Raw genomic sequence first — 27,372 nt, forward strand, 5'->3', positions numbered from 1 at the left:
GATCCTGCCTCGGAGGCCAGAGAGTAGGAAACAAACATAAAAAAACAAAAAAAGCAAGCGAGAAGGTTAACCTTGTTTCTATGTCATCCGTGTTCCATGTTCTAATGGATTCCTCAGAAGCCAGAATTTCTATTTGACCAAGACTAATTAGGAAAAGGTAGCTACTCTAGCATATATCAGGTTTTACTTTAGAACCTGAATTCAACCAATGGTTACCCACATGCCTGGGGTAATCATGAACCCAACTCCACGGTTCTGGGCTTAATCTCCTGTCTATCGTATGGATGTGGTGTGAGCTAGGATTCAAGGAGACTGCACGACCACCTGCAGGAAAGAGTAAACCCACCAGCCCTTCACCAAGGAACTGGGTGGGGATGAATCATCCCAGGAAAATATGGAGTTAAGACTTGTAAAGCACTCTCTTATCTCTACAACGAGGCTTTCTCTAAATCAGCATTTATTAAATGGTTTTAAGATTTGCTTCATACAAGAGATGTCCACATGGCTGCCTATATTCACAAAAGGGAAGAAACTGAAAAGTGTATCTAACACATAGTTTAAGTGTTTTGCTTAGTTTCACAGCCTTTGTCATTCACTTGATCTAGACTTGGGTCATCCATTCACCAGGTGTATGACATTGGACAAGTTACTTATTTTGATGGCTCAGTTTTTTTCTAGTGTGAAATAGAGATAAATGGTCATAGAAATATGAAGACTAAATAAGATAATGAATGTGCTTGCCCAATAGGAATCATTCAATGAATGCGTGGTAGCCATCTTTTAGGGAGACTGCTCAGTATGTGTCCCATCCTCTGAGAATTATCCCCTCACACACAGTAACTGGCTCCTGTAAATCTATGTAACAGTCATCCTGCTTACTTTTCCCTTGTCTAGCCATGTTATTGATTAAAACAAGGTTAGACACCTAATATAAACTGGGCTAATCAATTCTTTCTGCCAAGAATTTGAAATGAGACCTCAAAGAGTAATTAATTATCTGCAGATGAGGGGCTTGGAAGGTTGTGACTCGAATGTCACTTGAGGGACCTTTGCACATCGGGGCAGAGGAATGTAGTCTTCAGAGCAAGAGGGAAATGAAGTAGCAACATAGCAAGAAGAAATAATGAAAGACCAAGTGAACACAGGGTAAACAGAAAGAGATGCTGCTTTGGTTCCTGCTTCCCAGTTCCTAATTATAATGACTCCCAGAGCTGGCTGAACTTCCTGTCTTTTGAGTTCTGTGAGATAACTCTATTTCCTTCTAATAAATTTCCTATTGCTTAAATTAGCTTAAGCAATTTCTGTTTTTGTAATCAAATAGGCCCTAAGAGAAAATGGTAAACCAACCATTTGTGTTTGTTTAATGTAAAAGATCACTTTTGACATTCTGAACCAGAAATGTACTTAATGTAATTAAGTGAATAAAAGTCAGAAATAATAGAGAATGAGGTATAGGCTAATTTTCCTCTATCATTTCTATGTAACATAAGACAAGGCTAGCCCTCACTAAGCCATGAAACAGTGCTCATGTACTCCTATTCCCTTCTTCCCCTCTCTTTTCACTCTCAAGGACTTTCATTCCGTTTACTGGACTGAGCTGAATTCCTGAACAGTATCCTATATGCTGCATCTTTCCTACCAGTAACCATAAATCAAAACTCATCCGTTCTCTGACCCTTTACCCCAAATCCATCATTTTTGTTTTCTAAGAAGGCAGTTAGATACTCTGGTACATTAACTCAACCCAACGTGTTAACTGATTCCAGTATAAGAGAAGGCTTCCTTTTTCATTCCTGGAAACATAGATGTGACTTTAGGAAAAAATCCTTTAATTAAAATGAATGAAACTAGCGATAGGAAATTCTGACACTGAATAACGTAGCAGGATAAATAATTTTTAGAAAGGTGTTCCTGTGAATACCAAACTGCTCTAGAAAAAAAACAAAGGTTAAACTAGAGGAGGACCATATATTTTTGAGACTTTTAAAATTACAGTCCTCTTTGTACTGTAGCAAAATTGGTTTAGAAGCTAAAAGTAGAGCTTAATATATTCAAAATTATAATCAAATGTTAGAACAAGAAAACCAGTCATAAATGCTTAGTCAACTAACTTGAGATTATCACATTTCTATGCTAATCCTGAGTTTTTAATTAACAGATAAAGTAGAAGGGGGTATCTAAACAATAGTGTACAAAAAATGAAAAAAAATTTCAAGCTCTAATTAAATGGAGAAGCAATAACAAAATACTGCTGCATTTCAGCAACTGTTCATTAAAAAACAACAGAAAAGACCTTGGTATGTCTTTCTAAAATTACATTTCACAGGCTTCAGCATCCTCTTCTGTTTTTACTCATGACCATAAAGAGTCCAGATGTTGATTATAAGCTGAGCCATCACACCAAACACCAGCTGGCCTTCTGCCCTGAATTTTCTAATTGGTCAGAAGATGCATTTCTTATGGAAAGCAGCTGAGTCCAGTGTAGTGATTCAGAGTGGGGCTCTCAAACCAGAGTGCCAGGATCCACATCCTGGATCTGCCACTTTCTTTTAATATGATCTTGGGCAACATACTCAACCTCCCTAACCATAAGTCTCCTCATGTTACAACAGGCCCAACAATAGTACCCACTGTTGCCTTGAGGATTCACTCATTCACCTTTAAGTGCCAGGAACTGTTTTAGGCTTTTGGAATCCAAAAGTAAACAATATAGGTAAAAATTATTGCCCTCCTGAAGCTTAAGTTCTCATATATTGAATCAAAAGCACTTAATTAGCATAATTCCTGGTACTCAGTAAGTAATCAATAAATGTCAGCTGTTAGGCTCATGAATACTTGATTGAGACAGAACAAAACACTAGAATGGGAATGTGTCATAATGAAGTCAGCACATCTAAGACCTAACAGTGGCCCTGCCACTAATTCTCTAGGTGACCTTCGTTTAATCTTTCTCGGCCTCAATTACTTAATCTGCAAACTGATCTTAAGATCCCTTTTTTAAATATATGGAGGATCATAAGACACAGAAAAGATGAAGCATTCAAAAACACTGAAGAAAATATGCAGATACATTAAGCACAAGAATACTTTTCCACTACATTCAAAGTTTAGGAAGAACTCAGATGCTAGTCAGTTGCATTTAAAAAATAAACTCTCAAGAGAGTTTCCATTTTCAAGGGAAAAACGTAAATGATCAATATCATACCAAATCTTTAGCTTCATGAAATATGAAATCACAAACAACAAAAATAAGACAGAAGTTACATTTTACATTTATCTTAAAAAGTACACATGCTTAAATCTTATCAGAAATCACTGGATGAAATAATCTTCTTCTGGAACATATGTAAGTGAAATGTAATATTGTTCCTTTCTGGGCAATCTTAGCTTTCTTAAATTGTTTTTCCAATGAAACTTAAAAATAAAATTGGTCCCATACCTATACCTTTTCACAAGATTATATATTTTTCAAGATTCTGTAAATTTTGTTCAAATTACTTTCCTTTTCCAGTTAAAAACCACAGACTTTTAACTGTCTTAAAATTATCTGAATGTACGGCTAGATATTCCCAAGTTTAGCCAAATTAAAGGGTAGACACAGCCCTTGGAAAGAAAGACCCTGTTTATCTGGCTCAGCCCAACGTTCCTTGGTATTCCCATTTTGATAGTATTATACTCTTTGTAGTTCCATGATTGTCATGCTTTCTCATGAAAAATATAACTTTGCTTTCAACTTTGCTTCAGCTAGAAAATTCTTTCTCCTTCTATTCAATGATACACTCAAGTCTCACTCAAACAGTATCATCTGCAAAACTTTCCCTGATTACTCCCCACCATAGCTCCCAGACTGACAGGTCATATTAGACCCTCTTGATATTACTCCCATGGTATCTTGTATACATTGTCACTAAACTTATTATCTCTTTTCATTATTATTATTTTCTGTTACATCCATTTGAAGGCAGGGATCATGATTCTCATATTGCTCTCATCCTGGCACAGAATAAGCTAATGTTCATGTTTTTGAAGTGCCAGCAATATCATTGTTCTCAATGGATAAGCAAAACATTTAGCAAACAATAAAATATTTGCAGTCTTATATATTTTCATTTGTAGAGTTATTAATCTTACTCCATAACAAAGAAACATCACTGTGGTAGAGTAATCAAAAATGAAGAGGAATCAGTACAAGAGTTAAAATAGAAAAACAAATCATATTCTATAGTATCTCTCCCTAGATACCTTTTCTGGCACTGACAATGACATACAATATCATGAAATGCACAAATGCTTCCAAGACTCCCAATAGATTATGGTCTTTAACTCAAATACATGGCAATCAACAGTTTATCCTTCCTTTACTTTTCATGGACAAATAAAATACATGGCACAAAACCAATTTTTAAAAATAAACCCAAATAAAAATAAATCTTGTAGTAGAACTCATCAGCAATAAAACCATAAACACCGTTACCATTTAAATCTAATATAATGTCAAACCTCAATCCACTTAACATCAAGAATCATCAGGTTTAATACTTCTTCCAGAGTGACAACTAGCAATCTAATAACACGGCACTGTAAGTAAACACATCCCTGCAAAGTTTATCAGTGTACTTCAAATATTTGTATGAAGTACAAGTAGGAAAGAAAATTTCACATTGGCTTATAGAATAATTATAAAGAAAACAGGGTTGATTACAACTAAACTGAAACACAAAATATCCAACACTCTCAAACTATAAGCAGAAATAGTTTCAATTAGAAACTTAGTGTATCAAGAGAACACTCCTGGAAGTGAAATGGAAATTACAACAAGAACGCTTTCCAAAAAAAGCATGCCATTTCTTTATGCAATTATTTGTTTCCATTTTATAGCTGTCATACTTGTTTACCTATAATGAAACATTGCTCTGCTCTTCTCATAGTAATCAAAACAATACAACAAAGCTAAAGAAAGAGAATGCGTCCCCCAAAAGTTAAGATGATATTCTGGGGAGATGCAATTAGAAATATTTTCAAGTTCTGAATTCCAGTGACCTCTAATCAGTGAACAGGATAAAATGTATAAGTTCATATAAAATTTAAAGCATATTTAAATTTTTTTGCTTTGATTTGTAGGACAAAGACTTTAGAATTCATAGACATACATATATTTTGGGATGTTAAGAATGGAGCTTGGGGGCCTTTCTTCATTACTTGAAAAATGAAAGGGAACTTTTAATCACGTTTTAGAAATTTTAATTAAATTTTGAAATACCTTACTAGAGATTCTTCCAATGAGGAAAAATACTTTTCACTGCAGTGTATACTATATACATATATAGTATTTATATATTTATGTTATATTTATGCTACATAAATATATATATGATATTTCTTAGGAGAAAAAAACATAACATGTCTTGAGTATATCTAGTAAATATAAATCAATTAAAACTCCACTGCAATTACTACTGCTACCACAGAAATAGTTCCACAGAATGACACAGAGGAACACAGTTCTGTAGTCACTTCCATAAAAAAGTCACTTCCATAAAAAATTCAACACAAAGAATGATTTACTTTCTCAATATAGAGTCCTGTATTGGTGAGGTACCAAAAAGGAAGAGAAAAAAATTGAATTCATCCAAAAGAACATTTATGTTAAGTTTGAAGAGGAACAAAAGATCACTGGCTAGAGGTATCATAAAATTCATCCAGTAATCATGATTAACAAGAGAAATAACAATAGCAAATAGTTTAGAAGGTATCAGTGGAAGTGATTATAGAAAAATATTATATTGTTGTTATAATATAGCTAGTAAGGAAAATTGTATCAAAAATGTATTTATGAAAATAAAGACAAAAAGAAAATATTCTATGTGACAGATGACAAATTTGGAGTTTTTGTGTTAATGCCTGTCAGCATCCTGACAGATGTGACTAATCGATCACTGGACTCGTTGTCACTGATCCTGGAATCCTTCTCAATGCACAACACAGACAGCCACTACCCATCACTGAAAGTCGGCACTGAAACTTATTTGTCAAACCTGCTCTCACCAACATTGTTCAAGATGTTCAATCAGAAACCTTACCCCCAGGCAAATAGTACAGGACTATGTACAATCTTATAGGATATGTGGTCAAGCGCGGGTTGACTTTCAAAAATTTGGAAATGCATGAAAATTCTTAAAAACCAAAATGGGAAGATAAAATTACAGCAGATAATGTTATGATTCTGTAAGTGGGATAAATTTTTAAAAGCTAACTGCCATCGGCAATTTAGAATGGTTTCAATTCTCATGATAGAGGCACTTAAAAAAATACAATCATCCATTTGCAAGAAAAGCAATCACTAAAGGCAGCAAGAAATTGAAACAACAGTTCCCTCAACCACAACACACCAGAAATTAAAGACTGCTACTGGTAACTGACATTAAAACAGTTTCAAGAATGTGTATTTATTATGGCTTAAAGCTATAAATAGTCTGAGTTAAAAAAAAAATCTGAGACACGATAAAAACTGCAGTAGAGAATGTGATACCCAAAGTAGCTTTAACACCTGAGCAATCAAAATTATAGGTTTTCTCTAAATAAAGGGCAAAATCCTTAATTGTTACTTTTAACATGAAGTAATGAAATTAGTGATAATGCAATTCTTGTCCAAAATCAATTGTCTTAGTCTTCACAAATATACATTACAATGTGATCTGATCTACAATCATTGAAAGTAAATACAGTCTATATTCATAGAAAGTAAAACAGGAATATGATAGTAGCTTAGTTTTAGTTGTTTTAATTTCCAGAAAAATAGTATCCCTATTGAAATGTATTTTAAAACACATGTGACTGTTGAACTATATTTGAAACATAAGTCATAATTTTAGTTTCAGAATAAAACTGAACACTAAGCAAAATTTTTTGGGGAGAATTAAGTAAAAAGTATTCACTGAGATCAAATAAATGTATATTTAAGGTGCATATAACTTTGTTCTGCTGCAATTCTATGTTGTACAACCTCACAAGAATATGAAGTCAAACGCTGCATAATGAAGCACATGAGAGAAAAATATACCTCAATAACCAACCAGCTTAAAGTTCACAATGGTTCAATCTGACAATGAACCCTCCCCACAGTACACAGTATCATGTGCTGTTTCAAGCAAATAAAAACTACACCAAATCCCCCACTTTATTTTGCTTATATACACTTAGCCATATTTAGGATCTGACATGAATTCTGCAAGAGATCTTAATTTGTATTCACACTTAGCAAAAAAAGATTACTTTCAGCTACAAGCAGCTAAAACCACAATCTATAAAGCATTAAAACCAAGTTGATGGTCTTGATATAATTAGAGGAAGTTTGCTAAAATCTCCTTTGAAATAACTAGTGTGCTCAAATCTTTTATCCTTGGCCAAATTCACTGTCATGAATTGTTTTACTAGTAGGATTTTCTGTAACTTTATAAGTAATTTCTTTGAAAAAGGAGAATAAGTAACACATGAAACAATCTTATTTGGCTATAAGTTTGTAGCTGCTTATATGACTAACTTGTGGTATATCTTATCACTATGCTATTCATGATTATAATAAAACAAATTTTAATTAGTAAGTCATTGTCTAATGAGGTATACTTACCCCAGGAAGACAGAAAACAAGTGTTTCTGTAAACTAAGTAAGCAACTGTCAAAGAATGCTTTCACACAAAATATGAACACCAACAAGACAATACGTTTTGTGAAAGAAATTCACTGCTTTATGATAGCAAGGATATCAGTTTTCTAATACCCTATTAATAAAACTGGAAAATGTTTAAAAAATATTCTCCTTACCTGTGTATACAGTTTTTACTCTCAAGATAGGCCATACCAGAAGCAGCATCTAATGAAAATTTCACTAATTGTTTGAGTTTTATTTCATCCTTCTTCTTTCTCAGAAAGGAGAGGAAATCACCTCCTAGAAGAATTGACAGATGAACAATGAGATAAGATCATGATGAAAGTCATATTTATCACCTATTAGAGATACCTGACAGAACAAAAAGCATTACACATTTAACCATACTTTTTGCCCATTTCATTTAAGGTGAGGATAAAAGAAAATATGAAAAGAACACATCTTATTAGAAAGCAGACACCATGAATTTTCTTAGATGCAGTTTAAGTACTTTAAGTGCTTCACACTGTATATTACCCAACACATAATAATATCCAAAGTCATACAAAGACAGACTTTCCTCTGTCACAATTTCTCACCAATTTGCCTGGATAAAATGTTCTAAGAAATCTTATTTTCTCTAATACCAAATAAAAGATTACAATTATTATGAGTTAAAAGAGTAAATGATTAACAACACCATCACTAATAGTAGAGTCAGACAGGAAAAAAAAAAGAAAACTACGATTTTGATACGATTTAGTTGCTGACTCAGATTGCATTTTTGTGCATCAAATGAATTCCAGTGATGACTTAGAGAAACTCCATAAAACAGCATGGTCCAAAAAAAAGGTAATGCAAGCCACATAGTAATTTTAAGTATACCGGTAGCCACATTTTAAAAAGTAACAACAATAAAAAGGTGAAAGTGGCTGAAATAGTATGTTTTCTCTTTAGCCCAATATATATAAAATATTATTAAATCAACATGCATCATTACAAAATTATTGTGGACATATTTTACATTTTATCATCCTAAGTCTTTAAAATATGTTGTGTATTTTACATGTATGGGACATCTCAATTTAGATGCAAATTTCCATCTGAAGTATTCGATCTGTATTTAGATTTCATCAAATTTACAGTTAAAAAAGTAGATTCACATACCTAGGTTGTTCCAAACATACTTAACCTTTTCTAATAACTGAATCATGTTACTGGAAATTAAATTAAATTTTAAAATTTAAATCAATTAAAATTAAATGAAATTCAAAATTCAGTTTTTTAGAAGCACTAGATACATTTCAAAAATTCAAGAGCTCAGGAGCCACATATGGCCAGTGACAACCATGTTAAATAGGGTAGCCTTAGACTGCATTCACTAACAGCATGGCATTAAACAATTTCCTTGTTAATGTATAGTGTAATGTATTGTATTATTAAACAAAACAAAACAAAACCAAGTTAAAGTATATTAGAATGAATGTTCTCTAAAAACAGTCATCCCTACTTTCTCTTTCTATTAGGCCCTCCGATATTAAGCCAGAATTTTGCAAGAGGGATTAACATTTTGTCATTTCCTGATGTTTTTCATCCTCTTCACCAGGGATCTAGGCCTCCTTAAATAGAACAACTCTAGAGATGAAGACTTAATGGCTTTTTCTTTAATGAGAATACCTAGAAAATAAACAACTGCCTAACTCTCCTTAGAAAGTTCTTTTTCTAATCTCTTCTCCTATTCACAAATCAGTATCACAGAAATTTAGGTGGACTATTTGCAAAATCACTAAGCTATATGCTTTAAAAATAATCTTAATGGTGTCAGATAATTTACTTTTTTTCCTGTTCTTTTAAAGAGAATATCAAATTTATTACTATGAACATTACTGAAATAGCTTCTATCAAGCTTGACTTAATTTTCTGAAACAAAAACAAAAACACCTAAATGCAACAGTAAACAGCAAAATTACCACTAATTTCTCAACTTTAATACGTTCAAAAAATGTCTATTAAAATGGACTTGAAATCAATATTTAGTTCAAGTTACTTCCTGGACCAATATTCACATATATTAGTTATTTTGTTAGATATACATTGGCCTAGTTTAGAAAAAGTGCACCCTTCTGGTCTTGAAACCACATAAGATTTTTTCTAAGCTACGGAATAACTTTCAAATGAAAAAATCTTTTCTGCAATTTGATTAAAGCATCATATGACATAACCCCAGTGTTCTGCGGAATCCTAATATTATTTCTTTCCAAAACTAGCTCTCATTCAGCACTTTTCCTTCTGCCTCCTGCTCTTTTTAAACTAGTCTTTCACATAATCCTCTTCATACCCCCAATCCCCGGCCCAGCCTGTAAACCCTGTGAAGACAACTGCGCTTCTGTTGTTCAGCATGCTAATTTCAGTGCCCACCACAGGATGTCTAGCACGTAATAATACCTCAAAAAGCATGAAGACAAGCTACCCATGAAATTTTTTATTAATTTTAAACATTTCTTCCTTAGCTTCTCTCCAATGGTTAGAACTATGCTTTTCAAGTACTTGTTCAATGTTAAAATAATGTTTAGAAAAGGATGACATTACATCGCTTATCAATGGCACCTGACAGATGCCATAAAATTCTTTAGATTCCAACAATAAAAGTTAGTACATTTAAGACTCTGAGCTCATCTTGATAGATGCTTCTGTAACACCACTGCCTTACAAACTGCATCATTTAAAAAAATAATTTGCAAAGAAGCAATCCTTAATAGATAAGACTGTAAACGAACAAATGCACACTAGATTAATAAACAAAGAAAAGACAACACTTAAATAGAATTAAAAATTGGCTGAAAAGTGATGCCAAGTCAATAAAGATAAAGTACTAGGAAGGTAGGGCTTCCCTGGTGGCGCAGTGGTTGAGAGTCTGCCTGCCGATGCAGGGGACGCGGGTTCGTGCCCCGGTCCGGGAGGATCCCACATGCCGCGGGGCGGCTGGGCCCGTGGGCCATGGCCGCTGAGCCTGCGCGTCCGGAGCCTGTGCTCCGCAACGGGAGAGGCCACAACAGTGAGAGGCCCGCGTACCGCAAAAAAAAAAAAAAAAAAAACCCGTAAGGATTAATTCCTTTTATTTCTCAAGATGGTTTTGAAGACTAAAATGTATCTAAAGCACTAAGCATATGCCTAGCACATGGTACACGCAATAAACACTACAACTTATCATTATTTTTGTTGAAGTTATTTTGCATATAAAATAAGGAAGAGTTGTAGCAGGGACTGGTTGTTTGTCGCACATCAATTTTCCCTCATTCACCTCAATTTCCTTTAGGAGACTGCCCTTCTCCCATTTTAGAAAGTATTTACCTCACCTCAACAATAAAGGTGATCCTAGATTCGCTTAACCCAATCAATGGAGTCCATTTCCCAGTGACTGACTCGGGGATAGGCACATAGTTTAATTTAGGCCACTGAGATACAAGGAGATACTTTAAAGCGTGAAATAAACTTTTTTTTTTTTTTTTTTTTTTTTGAGAGAAGTACCAGGAAAGAAGCATTCTCTGCAAGTGGAAGTGTACAGGACAGCATGTAGCACCACAAAGACTGGCAGCCTTGGGATGAAGCTATCACTATGGAAAGCAGAAAGAGTAAAGGAAAAAGAATACTTTTTGGTGACATGTTTGATCCACTGGATCACATACTGCCTCAAGAGTGATTTCCCTCTAGAGTTTCCAATTAAGTGAACGAATACAAGCTCTAAGTTTTTTGATATATATCCCGTATTGGCACTCAACGATTCCTTATGGATAAAACAGTATCTATATTAGAAGACCTTGAGAATTAAAAAGATAATATATATATATATACACACACACATATATATATATATATAAAAATGTCTGGAACAATTAGGAAATAATGAATAGAAGTGCTTTATTTTGTTTACAGCCAACTTTTAGTAAGAGGATAAAAGACCATTTTATTCTCAGCAGCTCTTTCTCAAAAGATTTCTTACTCTGTGCTGTGAAAATCTGATCCTACCCGTTCTTTCAGTATTAATGGGACTCTGAGGACCTGATCATATTAAACAAACTCGGAGAGGTTATTATGTAAACAAGAATACTAATTTATCAATTTGTCATTTGAGAAAAGGGATCATCAGGGCCATACCACTAATGATTTCTTGTCATTGAATCATGTAGAGATCTTAGTTTATCTTCAAACAACTTCAAAGGTTATTAAACTAAGAGATACTAGTCCCTAGTGATATATAAAATGTATAATTCATTACCCTTGTGTTTTAGGTTATCAATTTATTCCTGAGAAGTTTGGTTTAGTTGTATTCACTTATACATTTAAAATAGGATCGTAATCAAAGCAACAATTATAGAGAGCTATTATGGGGGCTCCATTTATGTCATTGTTCAGAGTTCTTATTTAAAACAAAAATAAACTTTAAGCCAGCCCATCAAAAATAAGGGGAAAAAATCTATATGATAATCATAAACAATGAATGCTGATTCAACTTTTACCCAATGAGACACAGAATAGGTTTTATATAGTAGGAGGTAAGCCAAAACAAGTTCTTGAAGAAGAAAGGATCCATCAAACACTGAAGCAGAGAATACTGACTGGTACCTGTAGGTTATACTTAGGAGAGATGGATTTCACAGAAAGAGAGATTAGCCGGGAGAACATGCGAGTTGTTAATCGAGGTGATGAGGGCTTATACTAAGAATTATCCACCTCCCCCGCCTCCAAAAAAAAAGACAAAAGCATTAGATCTGAAAAGACTGTACTAAAGCTAGACATGGGTCAGTTTGTGGGGAAAGATGAGAAACATGAAACACTGAAAAACTGAAAGTGACCCCAAGAATATACTGGCTTTTCTGATACCGTCATGCTCTTTTTAAAGACGCACCTTATGAACAGCTTGCTACCTAAAGTAATGTAGTTCGGCTGGGCCAAAGGCAGAGCCGAGTGTGTGGTTTTCCCAGTTTAGATTAATACATGACATTAGTCTTTTCAGGTGAGGTTTCCTAATAGCCATGCTCTGCCAGCACTGCAGAGTACCGGGACCTTTTGCATTTCTCCTTTGTAGATGATCTCCGAGAACATAACTCCCTGACGGTCATGATAACAGTTCTGTGAAATAAAAGAGCGCATTTCACAGTATTTTTAACTTGCTGGTTCAAGGGGCACCAGCTATAATCTTGCTAGACATTATGTGGTCTGCCAGGACAGATGCCAGAGTCAACTTTCCCAAACCATCAGAATGTCAGTTTCCAGAAAGTACTTTGGAGATAATCAGCTTTTTCATATTGTGGGGGAGGGAACTATATCAACCTGACTTTTATTCTTAAGGTGGTGATTTTGGTGATATAATTGAAATTCTAAGGCAAGTGTCTGCAAACTATGGCCTAGAGGCCAAAGTCAGCCCACTGCCTGTTTTTGTAAATAAAGTTTTATTGGAAAACCACCACACTCATTCATTTACATACTATCTACAGATGCTTTCGAGCTATGATGCCAGAGTTGTGACAAGAAACTGATGCCTAAACATTTTACTATCTGGCCCTTTATAGAAAAAGTTTGCTGACTCTTGGTTTAAGATATTACTCAGTATTCCACATAGCTGTAGGCCCTTTCATTCAAAGGTTCTTATGATTGCTTTGGCTACTTTGAACCAAGATTTTACTTTTCACTGTGTGTTTTTTGCATGAGGGCTCAATAGTGTTACTTTTTAATGCTAAAAAAGGAAGCTGAAAAGGTAGATTCACCAATTAATTTTGTGTCCTAAGGCTGACACACATAGTTACACACAAAAACATAATAGAGCGAGATCACAAATCCCCCGCCATCCTCCCAAGCCACAACGCACTGTCCTGCCACCAAGACAAAGAAATTCCACAGTCTGTCTCTCCCTGCTTTCAGGCCAAACGACTTACTTTTCTATTTGTGGCTTCTTATGCCCCTCAAAGCTGCCTTTGATATAAAATATAAAGAATGGACAGGAAGATCAGGTGTATAAAGATGCTGGCTCCTGGAATACCCTTTAAATACTTAGATGCTACAATGGAATTTTTTCTAAATAAAAAATTCAATGGAATGCTTATTTTGATGTCTCTATCTAGTACAGGAAAAATGCAGAGAAAAAGAAAAAGGCATCAATTCAAGCTTCCTTAGATTTTTAAAGAGATGTGGGATAAAAAGACAAATCCAAAAGTACGTTTACATTTAATAAGGGAAAAATGTTTATAAAAGCTAGCAATATTTTTAGAAATTGAATTTATCATAGGCTAGATATTTTAGAGACATTATATTCCCCAAATCAATGATATCAGTGACTACTTTATTAAGACCTATTACATAATCTTGTTATCTAAAATAATTATAAACATATATTTATATCTTCACATCTACGCATTTTTGTTGGATATGGTCAGAATTTATGCAAAGGTTTTGATCAGAAATACATTCACAAGTTATGGAACTTTCTATCAAAATAAAAATTATTACTTTAAAATATACTTTTAAAGAACACATTGCAGCAAAAAGTTTGGAATGTCAGTATTAAGGAAAAATCAGAAAAAAACAGAGTCTCCTTTTTCACATTTTAGAAAGTTGTGGCAAAAAAACTCAAATTTATCCTCGTAATTCTAAGCGTATAGTATAATATTGTTAACTATATTCACAATATTGTACAACAGAGCTTTAGAACCTTCTCATCTTGCATGACTGAAACTCTATGTACCTAATGACCAACTCTGTTTCCGCCTCCAAACAGCCCGTGGCAACCACCATCCTATTTTCTCTATGAGCTTGATTACTTTAGATACCTCATATAAAGTGGAATTATACAGTATTTGTCTTTTTGTGATTGGCTTATTTCACCTAACATAATGTCGTCAAGGTTCATCCATGTTGCAGATTTTGACAGGATTTTCTTCTTTCTTTAAGGCTGAAGAATATTCCACTGTATGTACATGGCACATTTCCTTAATCCAGTCACCCAATGATGGACATGTAGGCTGTTTCCACCTCTGGACTATTGTGAATAATGCTGCAATGCATGTAGGTGTGCAAATATCTCTTCAAGTTCCTGTTCCATTCTTTTGGATATATATAGAGAAGTTGAATTGGTGGATCATTACTGGAGTTCTATTTTTAATTTTTTGAAGAATCTCCATGCTCTTTTCCATAGTGGCTGTCCCAATTTACCAACAGTGCACAAGGCATTCAAATTCTCCACATCCTTGCCAACACCCATTATTTTCTGGGTTGTCTTGTTTTTTATTAATTTATTTTATTTATTTTTGCTGTGTTGGGTCTTCGTTTCTGTGTGAGGGCTTTCTCTAGTTGTGGCAAGCGGGGGCCACTCTTCATCGCAGTGCGCGGGCCTCTCACTATTGCAGCCTCTCTTGTTGTGGAGCACAGGCTCCAGACGCGCAGGCTCAGTAGTTGTGGCTCACGGGCCTAGTCGCTCCGTGGCATGTGGGATTCTCCCAGACCAGGGCTCGAACCCATGTCCCCTGCATCGGCAGGCAGACTCTCAACCACTGCGCCACCAGGGAAGCCCCTGTCTTGTTTTTTGATAGTGACCATCCCAGTGGGTGTGAGGTAATATCTCTTTGTGGTTTTGATTTGCATTTTCCTGATGATTAGTGATACTGAGCATCTTTTCATATGCTTGTTGGCTATTTGTTTATCTCTTTAGAAAAATGTATATTTAAGTCCTTTGCCCATTTTTTAATTGAGATATTTGGGTTTTTGTTATTGAGTTACAGGCATTCTTTATATATTCTGGATATTAACCGCATATCTGATATGATTTGCAAATTTTTTCTCCCCTGTGCTGTAGGTTGCTTTTTCACTGTTGACTGCTTCCTTTGTTGTGCAGAAGATTTTAAGTTTGATGTAGTATCATTTATGTGTGTATATTTTTCCTTTAGTTGCCTGTGCTTTTGGTGTCATATCCAAGAAATCATTGCCCATTTCAATGCCATTATATTTTCCCTATTATTTCTTCTAGGAGTTTTATAGTTTCACATCTTACATTTAGGTCTTTAATCCATTTTCAGTTAACTTTTGTACACATGTAAAATAAACATCCATCTTCACTCAATTGCAAGTGGATATACAGTTTTCCCAATACTGTTTATTGAAGAGACTATCCTTTCCCATTCTGTAGTCTTGGCAGCCTTGTCAAAGATCATTTGACTGTATATGTTAGGGTTTACTTCTGGGATCTCTGTTTGGTTCCACTGGTCTATCTGTCTGTCTTTGTGCTGGTATCATATTGTTTTGATTACTGTAGCTTTGTAATAGGTTTTGAAATCATGAAGTAGGAAGCCTCTAAATTTTTACTTCTTTCTCAATAGTATGGTTTGGCTATACTGGGTCCTTTGATGTTCCATGTGAAGTTTAGGAATTTTTTTTCTATTTCTGCAAAAAACGCCGTTGGGACTTTGTAAGGAGTGCATCATATCTGTAGATTGCATTGAGTAGTATGAACATTTTAACAATATTAAGTCTTCCAATTCATAAACACAGGATGTCTTTCCATTTTTTGCGTGTCAAGTTCTTTCAGTGATGTTTTATAATTTCAGTGTACAAGTCTTTCAAGTCTTTCACTTCCTCAGTTAAGTTTATTCCTAAACAATTTATTCTTTTTGATGCTGTTGTGAATGGGATTTTCTTAATTTCCTTTTAGGATTGTTAATTATTATTGTATAATAGCACAACTGATTTTTGAGTGCTGTTATAGGATTTCCAGTACTATGTTAAATAGAAGTCGTAAGAGTGGGCACCTTTAACTTGTTCCTGATCTTAGAGGTACAAGCTTTCAGTTTTCACCACAGAGTATGATGTTAGCCCTGAGCTTTTTTTCCATATGATCTTTATCATATTGAAATAATTTTTTTATTCCTAGTTTATTGAGTGTTTTTATCATGAAAAGGTGTTGAATTTTGTCAAATATTTTTCTTGCATCAGTTGAGATGATCCTGTGACTTTTGTTGTTTATTCTGTTAATGTGGTATCTTACATTTCTGGATTTTCATATGTTGAATCACCCTTGTATCATATTTACACATAAAACACACTTACACTAAGATCACAAATTTCCTTCTACCCTCCCCATCCAATGTCTGCTACTTATGCAAAGTCTAACTGACTGTTTCTGTCTCTACTTTCATGTCAAATACTAACTGCCATCCTCACTCATCAGAGAACAAAATATACACATTTTAAAACTGCTCATCAGAAATCTGAGGTAGCGTACAGCAGAAACTCTTCTGACTTCCTGGCTCACTGTCAATAACACTTGATTCTTTAGATGAACCACATGTCTCAGTACAGGTATCTTTCTGTAGTCCTTCTCTCTGTAAGAGATCGTTCATTTCTGAAGGAGCTCTTGATCATTTCATCCACCTGGGGCTATCTTAACTGTCTATAATTCACCTTAAACTGCACTGGCTGAATAAAGAGGGGACAGTCTGAAATCAGAATATCCTTTATAACAGCATCAAAAACCCAAATACTTAGAAATACTTTTAGACAGGATGTGTTACACTTTTACACTGACAACTACAAAACACTGTTGAGAAATTAAAGAAGTGCAAAATAAATGGAACAATATACCCAGTCCATGGATTGGAAGATTAATATTGAGTGTTAAGAGTCAATTCTCCCCAAACTGATCAAGTGCAATCCCAACCAAGTTCCAAGCAGGCTTTTTGGTTTGATTTCACAAGCTGCTTATAAATTTTTACATGGAAATGCAGAAGATTTAGAATAGAGAATAATGATGAAAAAAAGGGCCAATTGGGAAGAGACAGACTACCCAATTTTAAGAATTACTATAAAGTTACAGTCAAGGGAGTATGTTTTGGCTTCAGGATAATCAAGTAGATCAATGGAACAGAACAGAGTCGAGAAATAAACCCACCTACTTATGGCCGATTCATATACTACATAAGACACCAAAGCAATTCAATGGGAAAAGGAAATTCTGGTAAAGAATTCATATACCATTTTAAAGAACTGGTAGTGGGAGAACTCGATAACTGTCTTGGAAAAACAGACCCCAATCTCTACCTCACACCTACACAAAATTAATTTCAAGTGATCTATAGACCTAAAGTTTAAAGCTCTGAGAAGGAAACATAGGAAATACCTTTGTGATCTTGGTAAAGGTGAAGATTTTTTAGAACTTAGAAAGCAATAACCATAAAGAGAAAGAGAGAGACAGAGAGAGAAAGGCATACATACATCATTATAAAAAGTGAACAGGGACTTCCCTGGTGGTCCAGTGGTAAAGAATCCACTTTCCAATGCAGGGGACATGGGTTCAGTCCCTGGTGGGGGAACTAAGATCCCATATGCTGTGGGGCAACTAAGCCCTCATGCCACAACTACTGAGCTTGCGCGCCTCAACAAGAGAGCCTACGTGCCGCAAACTACAGAGCCCACATGCCCTGGAGCCCACGCGCCACGACTAGAGAGAAGCCCGAGCACTGCAAGAGACTGAGTGCCACAACGAAAGATCCCGCACGCCTCAATGAAGATTCTGTGTGCTGCATGGGATGATCCCGTGTGCGGCAACTAAGACCCGATGCAGCCAAAAAAATAAGGAAAATAAATAAAATTTAAAAAAATAAACATTAAAAAAAAAGTGAACAGCTACTCTGTAATAACCTAAATGGGAAAAGAATTTGAAAAAGAATAGATACACGTATATATATAAGTGAATCACTTTGCTGCACACCTGAAACTAACACAACATTGTTAATCAACTCTATTCCAATATAAAAATTAAAAAAAAGTGAAGAGGTAAGCCAAGGAATTGACTTTTTCTTTAATTTAAAATAAAAACCATTTTCATTATGGTTAAAAAAATACATAAAATTTAGCATCTTTACCATTTTTAAGTATATAGTTCAGTAGTGTCTCCCTCTGAGATAAAGGTTTGATTCCATTTATACAAAGTTCAAGAACAGCCAAAACTAATCTATAAGTCAGGAAAATGGTTACCATGGGAGTGTATACTTTGTGATAATTTGAGCTCTATAATTTGTGTACTCTTCTGTCTTATATTTTGCTTGGTCTAGTACTTCACCCTATTTATAAGCTAATAAGTTAGACTGTTACTTTTTCATGGGTCAGAGATGAAGACCTTTATTACTCACAGCACAGCATGGGGGTGTTGTGGATAAGCCCAGATGGATGCCTGCACACAGAGCAGGATGTGTTTCAGGAGAGGAACGATGAGTTTGGGAAAGCTGCCATTTTATAGCAGGCAGTAAGCAAGCCTGCTCTTTGTCTGAGAGGGAGACACTACCTTATCTCTAGAAGCTGCTCACAACAAACACATCCCTGAGAAGTGGCCTAGGTAAAGATCAGTCAGGGCCTTGCATTCTTGACATACCCAGTAAGATGAGTAGGAATGCAAGAGATCAGTGGAAGAGTACCTCTCAACATACTTTAATAAAAAGCTTACTAGATTTTTTTTTAATACCAAAAAAATGTAGATCAGAGGAAGGTCATAAATACAAAAAGATTTCAGCAAGTCATTTGACTCATCATTGTAATCACTTGGTAGAAATGGAGATGAAGTGAGCTAGACAGAATTATAGCTAAGTGGATCTGTAAGTTGAACAATGATAGCCATGGAATCTTGATTCAAGGATTGATGGAGATTTGTCAGGAAGTGATCAAGTATGACTTGGAATTCCATGCTTAATCCTCTCATTTTCAAAATTTTCGGCAAGAATTTGGATGAAGACACAAAAGGCATGTTACATGTAGTACAAAAAAGTTAAGTGAAGTTGTTCTAATAACCTGACAAAAAGAATTCTGAGGTGATATCAAAGCTGCTTTCAAATATTGTAAAGAGCTTTTTTAAAAAAAAAATTAAATAAAAACGTTATTTCTCGTGTAACTTCAGGTTTCAAGTAAGGGTTATGTTTTGTGTGCCAGGATACCATGTCTAAATTATTTCTTCAAAATTACTAAGAGAAATCCTCATGTGTGAGTTCACACTATCTTTCCACCTTCAAATATCTGCATCAGGAAAATTTATCTCCCTTTTTGCTTAGAGCACAAAAGCTATGTTGCTTACCATTTAGAATTTAAAAATACAAAGTGAGTACTTGTGATGAGTCTGACATATTTCTACAATGATGACTAATTAATGATAAAAAGATGATTTCTCATATTGAATAAGAGATTTTAGAGGTATAAAAATTTCCTAGGATGGATGAATTTTCTAGCACATTAAATTGGCTTAACTTGATCTATCTTAGGCAAACATATAGAATAGGACTGTTGACATTCTAATAAAGTACAGCAAATATCTTAGTTTGGCAATATCTTATTACAAGGAGTGAGCCCCCCTACACTTGGGATTTCAGTGAGAATCAGGAAAAATATTCGTCTTCCCTAATAAGTAAAACCCTCGGTTGAGGAGTTTAATATTAGAAGTGTCTTGTATGTATTTAATAGTTTACATGTGCTGGCACAGGCATTATCTCATTGAATTCTCTTAACAATACTTTAAGCATTAATTGACTTTCCCAAGAATACACTACAAAGGGGAAGTACTGGGTCTCAAGTTCATGTGTGCTGTCTAGAGATCAGAATTCTCTCGGCTATAGCAGTTTTCCAGGCATAGAGCAGTGACTGTGTCCTGAAAGGACATGCGCTTGCCGTGTGTCTGGTGGCGCACACATGACCAAACTCTTCCACGTGTGAAGGGGCTGTGGAGGCCTCCTGGCAGGCTACCCTGTCTACAGCCTCTCAAAGGAGACAGTTAATAGGCTCTTCTGCCAGCTGCCTCACAGAGAGTCTCCTGTGATACATTAGGCAGAGGCAGAGCTCCATCAAGAAAGGAGACAGGAAAGAGTAATGTTCAAAGGACTTTACAGCAGAAAAACTAAGCCTAAAAAAAAGTGGAAGTGCTTAATTCAATTCCATAGGATTCCATGTAAATTGCTGAAGGCCTACTAAAGATTAATGGATACTCTCTCTTCCAGTGGTTCTCGATCTAATAAGGAAGATAAAAAATTCAGAAATAAACTACATTAAAAGATACAGTGAAATAGTAGCTAAATATATACACAAGTAATATGTTGTAATAGTTCAGAAACACACAACGAAATCTGACTTATGGAACTGGAGAAAGATTCAGCAAGTAGGTAAGGCTGTGAAGAATGGAACAGGATTTCAGTGGGCGGAAAACAAAGGAGAAGTACCTGTATTTACCTTAAAAGTGAAAGATATAAATTAAAACAAAGAGCTCATGAGAAGTAAACATCCACAGAACAAAGACTCACATTTCTGTATGTGTTTGTTTCTATTTTCACGTTGCTGAATTTTCTGCACTAAACTGGCACTACTGATGATGAATACTGACGTTTTCTCCTGGGTAACTGCTTAGGAGGAAAAACTAAATTGGGTTCACTCTAATATCGAAAATATCTTTTTCTTTAAACTTGATTTTGGATATAAAATAAAAATTAATGCCTTCTTTGGAGTTTTTCTGGTAGAATGTGAGTCTGTGCTAGAAACAATTATGATCCTCTAGAAGCACAAGAATGTTTGGCCATGAACAGATATTCCTACTAATTCAGATCATCATGAAATGGGTTCCCAGTGACGCTGAACGTTCTCAAATCTAAGCAGGGAAAAAAAGTTTTATTAAAGTAATTTGACTTAAATGGTTTTCCTAGGATAAGTACTTTCAGGAAAGAGATAAGAACCACGCATTCAGTAAAATTTTAGTTATCTAAAGGGAAAAAAAGTTTCTATACATCTTTAAGATTAACTTTAACAGGGTTTTACTACATAAACTTGCAGACTGTCTTCTCATTCCAACTTTGTTAGTAATTAGTTGTAGGAATTTAGGTAAATCATTCAATTTCTTTGGATTTCACCCATTACATAAAGGGATTGGGCTAGACTGACCTCTAAGTTCCAATCTAGAGCCAGGAGCTCAGTGTAACAGACAGTGAGGATTATTCAGTCACCATCTCTGGATTCCTAGTCTTAATATGCTCTACTTTGGACAGGGTGCATGCAGTCATATTTTATTTACTATAGAAGCCTTCCACTCTTACCCCCAATATCATCTCTCTCTATGCCAGGGCTCTGGCACTGTCATCTGTGCGTATGACCTGTTGATAAAGCTGGAGCTGCTCAGCCGTTCTCCTCCATTCCTGACTCTCCCCATCCCAATCATCAGGGTCATCGTTTCTCTGAAATCTCATTCAAGCAATCTGAGAACACTGATTTCTTTATTAACATACTTTATTCTGCATATCCAATTTATAATCCTCTTCCTTGCCTCTATCATTTAACCTTTACTGTTAGTGCTTTAACCTTTGGGATTAGTGAGAACTTTGTTTTTAGATATCAAACTCTAGGAAGAAAATGGAACCATCCTGCCTTACAGTTTGCCAGGTAATTCACTCCCATTATTCAGACGTAAAATCCTTAAGCATCTTCCTTCCTCATTCAACAAAAGATGACTACTTTTACCAGTATCACCAATTCGAAATGAGTAATGCAGCCTCTATCCCTTCATAACCCCAAAACTTCGCTTTTACAAACAGTAAATATTTCACTAACTGTTTATATAGATTTTTTTGTTAAGTTATTATCTATGTGACCTTCTCAAAACCACTCACATGGAGTACTCGAAGTATTTTATCATAAACTTCCAGAAGGCACAGCCCAGTAGGTAAGTCACTTCGTACAACACGAAGTTCAAATAGGCAATTAAAACTATTTTCATTAAAGTGATAGGTTAAATGTCACAGAGAGACCAACAAAAGATTTAGATTATTAGATTACATGGGCATTCTCTTCAAGTTATTGTTGGTTATTTCTTACTGGATATTATTTTCATTTATGACATGAATACAAGCTCAATGAGCAAGCAGAGAGAAAAATGCCAAGTATAACTGGGATTTTCTTTTTCGTTATACTTTATCATTATACCTGGGAACAAAAAATAATTGTTATTTATCAAAAAAGACACCAGTTTTATTAAACTACCAAACTCATAACCATAAACGTAGACCATAGTAAGAACATGATCCAAACAATATGGATAGAATGACAGAAGGAAATGAGCTTCTTTAAGTTAATACCCACATTGCCAGAAAGGGCTTCAAGAGCACACGTTAGCACTTAGTCCAGCAGTGGGGTCAGGAGGACAAAGGGAGCTATAGAGTTGCCAGTGGCTCAGCTGTCGTATCTGACAGCACACTACAGGGCAATGCACACAGGGGAAAGGGTGCCCTAAAAATCTGCAGGATCTAATCTGACAGGACACCTTCTGCCTTGAATAGATCTCTCTGGGGTAGCTATAACCTTTTCCAGGTATCGTTTTCTTGCCTGGCTACAGTACACTCAAGCCAGAATTTTGCCTACGGGTTCTAGTATCTACATGGATAAGTCTTCCTTCTATAACCAGGACGCTGTTTATCTTACAGACTTACAGCTGTACAAAATGAGGACAGCTCTTATTAATGCTAGGAAAAAAATGAGAAAAAAACTGAAATTACTATTACGGCATTTTTCAATTCATTCACTCAGTAAATATGGTGTAATACCACACCATAAGACATTCAAGATTTATGATGAAAGAATACTTTTCATTCCATACTTTAGAGCACTAATCTGGAGTCACCATAAGTCAAAAAAGCCTTCAACAATTTCCCAATCTCTCTCCACTTTTCTACACAGAAGAAAGTGTTTTATATATATGTATCACCCCCAGAGAAGTTTTCCTTCACTGTTATGGACTATTTCTTCTCTCTTCCCTTCTCCCCTGGTGTAGCAGCAGTGGTTAGGATGCTTCCATAACCACAGCATCTTCTTCAATTGATTTTAAATAGGTCTATGCTATTCAAGTAAGATAAAACAGATTCTGGTCAAAATGTATTTAGTCTTCTTCCACTACTACTGGAAAAAACAGAAAGGGATATTTTGTACAAATTTATCTTTAAAAGCCACCCATCATTCACTCAATCTGGTATTCAGCTTGGTGGGTATGGTTGTGAAAAGATTTAAGACGTCACAGAGTCTGCAAATATATGGGAACAAGAAATAAAATGAATGCAGTTTCACTTTGTTCTCTTCCTTTCATCCTAGAGAACAGGTAATAATTATGGCAAAAATATTCACCTGGCAACTGTATTTTAAAATGCGGTTTATAGTTATCTTCTCTCACGGACTTTCATGTTACATAGGAACCAATTTTGACAGTATTCGAATATAAGACATAATGTGGACATTCTATTTAAATCTGCTGGTGGCAAAATTTTCTAGATGTAAACTCCTACAGACCAACTCCTATAGGGCAAAGACTTATGGTATTTTATATTCCTAGTAACTATGTTCATCATGTAAGAGTGATTTAGTAAATATTTACTGAGTATATACCTAGTTTTTACAACAGTTGTCTACTCTAAAGCAGTGCATCATCATCTTAATCTCATTGCTTGGATGATGGGAAAGGAGAGAAGTCAGTAAACACATACATCTTTCTTGAGGGAAGCCCAAGAGGAAAGGACATTAGCGTGACCTGGCCTGATTCTGCAGAACTATCCAAGCTGACTGAGAAAAAAGAAGAAACTGGAAGTCAGACAGTGACTACTCATTTTAAGAAAGATGTAGAGAAATTACCCAGAGACGGTTATATATAAATAATGCACCATTAAGTTAGTCATACGGATTTTAATCACCTTCTTGACAATAAGGAGTGAAAAAAAGTTCTGGTTAGTAATGAACTAATATACTACCAGCTTCTCCATAAGCATTATTTTCAAGACCACCACTCCTGCAACACGTTATAGATTCCATTGACATATTCTTGAATCTCTAATTGCTGTATAATATGAAGTAAAGAGGGATGTCACTAGTAGTATATGTCTTCAATTTTGTTCCTTTATTATTCTTATACTCTAGGTGTTCTTCTCACAGCTGGTGGACCACTCCCAGCTAATCCGTGGCCCCAGGCTTGAACTTTTACAACCCTCTGAGGATACTGGTGATTGCTAGTTTATTTCAGAAACTCTTGATTTACACGCTTACACTAAATAATCTATGACTCACAATTTCCTCCTCTTTAAAATGAAAACTATAGTAATACTTCAATACTATATAGGGTAAAACAAATCGGATTTATTTATAATTATGAAAAACTAACCCAATGATATGTTTAAAGTCCTTTATAAAATAAAGTCCTCTTATCAAATTTGAAAAAGTTAAAGAAAAATAATAATAATATTTGTTGGGGCTTCCCTGGTGGCGCAGTGGTTGAGAGTCCGCCTGCCGATGCAGGCAGGGGACGTGGGTTCGTGACCCGGTCCGGGAAGATCTCACATGCCGCGGAGCGGCTGGGCCCGTGAGCCATGGCTGCTGAGCCTGCGCATCCGGAGCCTGTGCTCCGCAACAGGAGAGGCCACAACAGTGAGAGGCCCGCGTACCACAAAAAAATAAAAAATAATAATATTTGTTGTATGATATACATTCTTTTGCCATTATTCCTTTACTTCTGTTTGGCTGTTGTTAGCCAAATGATATGCAGACTGGTTATTGGCCACGGACGAAAGAAAGTCAAATAAGTAAGTTAATGACAAGGTAGTAAAACTAGATGGAAGGGGAAAGATGGGCCCTTGATCTATCCAGAAAATGGGCCCAGGAAACCAGGAGTATTGCCCTGATGGGTGGCCCAGAGTAAGTGGTCTGCTTCTATTAGGCTTAAGGACAGAGAGTTTCCAAAAGGCCTTGCAATGTAAATGATCCATAACAAATTGATATTATCTTTTTATGTGAGTGGTAAATAGGGAGAATATTGTTGAAAAATTAAATTCCACGGCCTGCTTTTTTAAAAGTAATTTCCATTAATAAGAGATGTATATAATTTTTAAAAATTATTCTGAATGCTGTAATTCTTGATACAGTAAGAGATTATCTTACCTTACCTTAAGATTTTTTTTTTAAGGACTTCCATTTAAATGGCCACACTAGACTGGATTTAGCAGTTAATTTACATAGTAAGGGGAAATCAAAATGGTGTGAAAACCTAAACAAACTTCATTACAATTGATCCTGTGCTTTAAATGCAATTTCTCTTGGAATAACCCTCTCTGATACCTGACTCTATCACAGATTGATTCAGAAGCACTTTTGACCCAAAATGTCTCAACTTTTTTAACTTTAGTACTATTGTTAAAATCTGGCACTATGTGGTTTCAGTCTTGCTTTTAATAATGTATTAAATTCATATTAAAGACAATGTATAAAAGTCAGACAAGATAGCTGACATTAAGGACAGTGAATAAAAGGCAGACACATTTAAGAGAGGTGAAGGATCATTAACTATGATCAAGTAGAATTTATACCTGGGATGAAAGAATGGTTCAACATATGCAAAATCAATGTGCTACATCACATTAATAGAATGAAAGAAAAAAATCATATAATCATCTCAATAGACACAGAAAAGCTATTTGACAAAATTCAACATCCATTCTTAATAAAAACTGTTAACAATAAGGTGTAGAAGGAACATAACATAATAAAGGCCATATATGATAAGCCCACATATAAGTATGTATGTTATACTTAATGATGGAAGGTTGAAAGCTTTTCCTCTAAGATCAGGAACAAGACATGGGTACTCATTCTCACCACTCCTATTCAACATAGTACTAGAAGTCCTTGCCAGAACAATCAGGCAAGAAAAAGAAATAAAAGAAATAAAAGAATTGAAAAGGAAGAAGCAAAATTGTCTTTATTTGCAGATGACATGATTTTTTTTTAAATTTATTTATTTTATTTTTGGCTGCGTTGGGTCTTTGTTGCTGCACGCGGGCTTTTCTCTAGTTGTGGCTAGCAGGGGCTACTCTTTGTTGCAGTGCATGGGCTTCTCATGGCGGTGGCTTCTCTTGTTGTGGAGTACAGGCTCAAGGCACGTGGGCTTCAGTAGTTGCGGCACGTGGGCTCAGTAGTTGCGGCACGTGGGCTCAGTAGTTGCAGCACGTGGGCTCAGTAGTTGCGGCACGTGGGCTCTAGAGTGCAGGCTCAGTAGTTGTAGTGCACAGGCTTAGTTGCTCTGCGGCATGTGGGATCTTCCTGGACTAGGGCTGGAACCTGTGTCCCCTGCATTGGCAGGCGGATTCTTAACCACTGCACCGCCAGGGAAGCCCAGATGACATGATTTTATGTACAGAAAATCCTAGACTCAACCAAAACACTGTTAGCTCTAACCAATGAATTCAGTAAAGCTGCAGTACACAAAATTAACATACAAAAATCAGTAGTGTTTCTATACATGAATGACTTATGAAAAACAAATAAAATGATCTCACTTACAACAGCATCGAAAACAATGAAATACTTAGGAATAAACTTAACCAAGGAGGTGAAAGATCCCTACACTGAAAACTGCAAGACGCTGAAGAAAGAAATCAAAGAAGACACAAATAAATGGAAAAATATCCTGTGTTCATGCACTGGAAGAATAGTGTTCAAATATCCATACTACCCAAAGCCATCTGTAGATTTAGTGCAATGCCTATCAAGATTCCAATGGCATTTTTTATAGAAGTGGAAAAAAAAAACTCCTAAAATTTATATGTAACAACAAAAGACCCCAAATAGCCAAAGCAATCCTGAGAAAGAAGAACAAAGCAGGAGGTACCACACTTACTGATTTCAAGCTATACTCA

The 27,372-nt window shown here is 35.4% G+C and overlaps 1 protein-coding gene across 9 annotated transcripts in view; it reads right to left on the reverse strand.

The window, feature by feature from the left end:
- Positions 1-27,372, reverse strand: part of FER (FER tyrosine kinase) — a 457,443-nt gene that overhangs the window by 83,488 nt on the left and 346,583 nt on the right. For all 9 annotated transcript variants that reach the window (XM_027100276.1, XM_027100269.1, XM_027100299.1 and 6 more), the window contains one exon: positions 7,822-7,945. In XM_027100276.1, coding sequence (XP_026956077.1) covers positions 7,822-7,945 — 124 coding nt within the window. The remainder of the gene's footprint in view (positions 1-7,821; positions 7,946-27,372) is intronic.

Source organism: Aethalodelphis obliquidens, unplaced genomic scaffold, assembly GCF_003676395.1.
Source record: "Aethalodelphis obliquidens isolate GAN/ISIS:26980383/991018 unplaced genomic scaffold, ASM367639v1 scaffold4, whole genome shotgun sequence".
Taxonomy (NCBI): Eukaryota; Metazoa; Chordata; class Mammalia; order Artiodactyla; family Delphinidae; genus Aethalodelphis; species Aethalodelphis obliquidens.